This window comes from Camellia sinensis, chromosome 4, assembly GCF_055761805.1.
Source record: "Camellia sinensis isolate YWXY chromosome 4, ASM5576180v1, whole genome shotgun sequence".
Lineage (NCBI taxonomy): Eukaryota > Viridiplantae > Streptophyta > Magnoliopsida > Ericales > Theaceae > Camellia > Camellia sinensis.
Window position 1 is genome coordinate 212,552,261 of NC_138964.1, and position 2,279 is coordinate 212,554,539.

A 2,279-nucleotide genomic window follows, 5' to 3' on the forward strand; every position below is an offset into this window, starting at 1 on the left:
TGCACACTCAATTCAAAACTCAATTCAACACTCTATTCAAAAATCATAACCAAACAAATTTTATACACTTAAATCATAATTTCAAAACACACAAACTCAAAATACAACTCATATTCTCAAATCATAGTTAGAAAGTCTTACCAAACGGAGCCTTATATGTTTGGGATGATTTTTTGACTAATTACGAAAAAATATGTAAAAAATAGAGAAATTTTTTTTTTTAACTTTTTAATATAAATTGTTAACTTTTTAACTAATTTAATAATTTTTTTTTGACTAATTAACTAAAAAAATAAGTCCAAACGGGGGCTCAATCCAATTTCAGTCAAATCACTTGTACTTTACAAATCATTCCCACATACTTGAAGCCCTGAAACCTAACCCGTCTCCAATGGCCTCCCACCACCACCACTGCCACCACCCACCACCAGTAGCCGCCGCCTGTTGTTACTGCCACTATTCCACCTGCTGTACCCCTCCTGCACCAGACCCACTCCTCAACCACCCCCCTCCTCCTCCGCAATCCCACTGCCACTCTCCCTATCTCAACCCACCTCACGAAACCTTCCTCCACCACCCACCACTGCCGACCCACCAACGCAAGTATCAAGAAGAGTTTCAACTCCACCAGCAGACCCAGACGCGGACCCAACCCATTGTGTCCTCTCTTCTCCGCCGCATCGCCGCCCTCGAATCCTCTCTCCGCCGCCAATATTCTGCTTCTTCTAATTCTCTCCGTGACGCTGCCGCCCGTACCATCCAAACCCACTTCAGAGCTTTCCTGGTTCGCAGATCACGAACGCTCCGTCAGCTCAAAGACCTCGCTTCCGTCAAATCCACTCTCAATTCTTTCAAGACCTCCTTTGTCGATAATGCCCACCTCCATTCTCAAGCTTTCTCTCGCAGGGCCATGAACTTGCTTCATAAACTCGACTCTATTCAGGTACCTAACAAACAATCATTTATATATATATATATATATTGTTGCTTGTATTTACTCAGTCGGAGATCTGACATGGGTTTGTATGCAGGGTGGTGATCCGATGATTAGGGATGGTAAAAGATCGATTCGCATAGATATAATTCGATTCATAGAGTTTATTGATGGGGTTTCGAAGAAAAGAAGTGAAATTTCAAGCATAGAATTGAAGAATGCGAGATTTGGTAGGACTGGTAACAAATCTAGGGTTTTGTATGGTGGTCAAAAGATCAGCACTGCTGATTTTCGAGAGATGGCCGGTGATGAGAGAGTTTTGGTGGAGAAATTGCGGGGCCGAGTTGAGAAAATTCATGGGTTTTCTAGAGTTTCTGAGGATGATTATGATGAAGAAGAAGAAGGCATTGAGCTTGAAAACCCTAGAATTTTTATCAATGGAAATGTTAGTGCTTCCCACAATAGAGAAGGGGGTTTGGTGAAGAGGCAAGGTGGGGTTCAACCCAAAGTTAAGAAAAATGTGAGCTTTGCAGACAATGGGAATGTTTCTAGGGTTTTTCTAAGTGCCCATGAGCCAATTTCAAGTGGAGATACTAATAGCAGTGATGGGAGTGTTTCAATTGATGAGGAGAGAGAGCTTGTGGACAATCTTTGTAGAGAAGTTGAAGAAAGTGGGGGTTTATCTAATGGAAGTCAGGATGATGATGAAGCACATACAGAGGATGGCAGTGAAAGAAACCCTAGAAGGAATTTGGGAGCTGAAGAAAACTATGAGATTAGTGGACACTATGAGGGAGAAAATGGGAATTTTGTGTTTTCTGCTCCACTGCCTGTGAAGATGGAATCTAAAGCTGATTTGATGAAGAAGAGAAAGGCTGTGAAAATTGTTGTTTGAAGGGCCGTAACATGGGTTAGGTTGAAGTCTTGATCTGTTTTTTTTTTTTTTTGGCCTGTTGGGTGTAAAGCAAGGCTTGTTTGTTCTACAATTTTGTTCTAATTGTTTCCTCTAGGAAGTATTGGTAACCTTTCCTTCCTTTGTGAAGAGAGGTTTGTGAGCGTAGTTAAATGTACCTGCCCCTTGAGGGGCCTCTAATGTCAAATGATTTGCGACTCTCCCCAATTTTAATGTTTTACTACGTGTTCATTTTATTTTATTTTTTCTCATTTCATGAAGAGGCTGTCTCTGTCCTTCACATCTGTTACTTTCCTGGCCTTTGATCCGAGTTGCATCTAAACTGAATGAAATACCATGTCAATCTTATATGCAAAACCATCGACCCAATAACATGCCCATGTAATTGTGGTGAGCACAGATAACCAACCATTCACGAAAGACTGCTCTGAT

At 41.3% G+C, this 2,279-nt stretch overlaps 1 protein-coding gene across 1 annotated transcript; it reads left to right on the top strand.

The window, feature by feature from the left end:
- The first annotated feature begins 317 nt into the window (after positions 1-317).
- On the top strand, positions 318-2,054 carry LOC114308246 (calmodulin-binding protein-like protein). The gene is made up of 2 exons (XM_028253797.2): positions 318-943; positions 1,032-2,054. The coding sequence occupies exons 1-2, from the start codon at positions 392-394 to the stop codon at positions 1,827-1,829; spliced, it is 1,350 nt and encodes a 449-aa protein (XP_028109598.2). The 5' UTR covers positions 318-391; the 3' UTR covers positions 1,830-2,054.
- Positions 2,055-2,279: the final 225 nt, after the last annotated feature.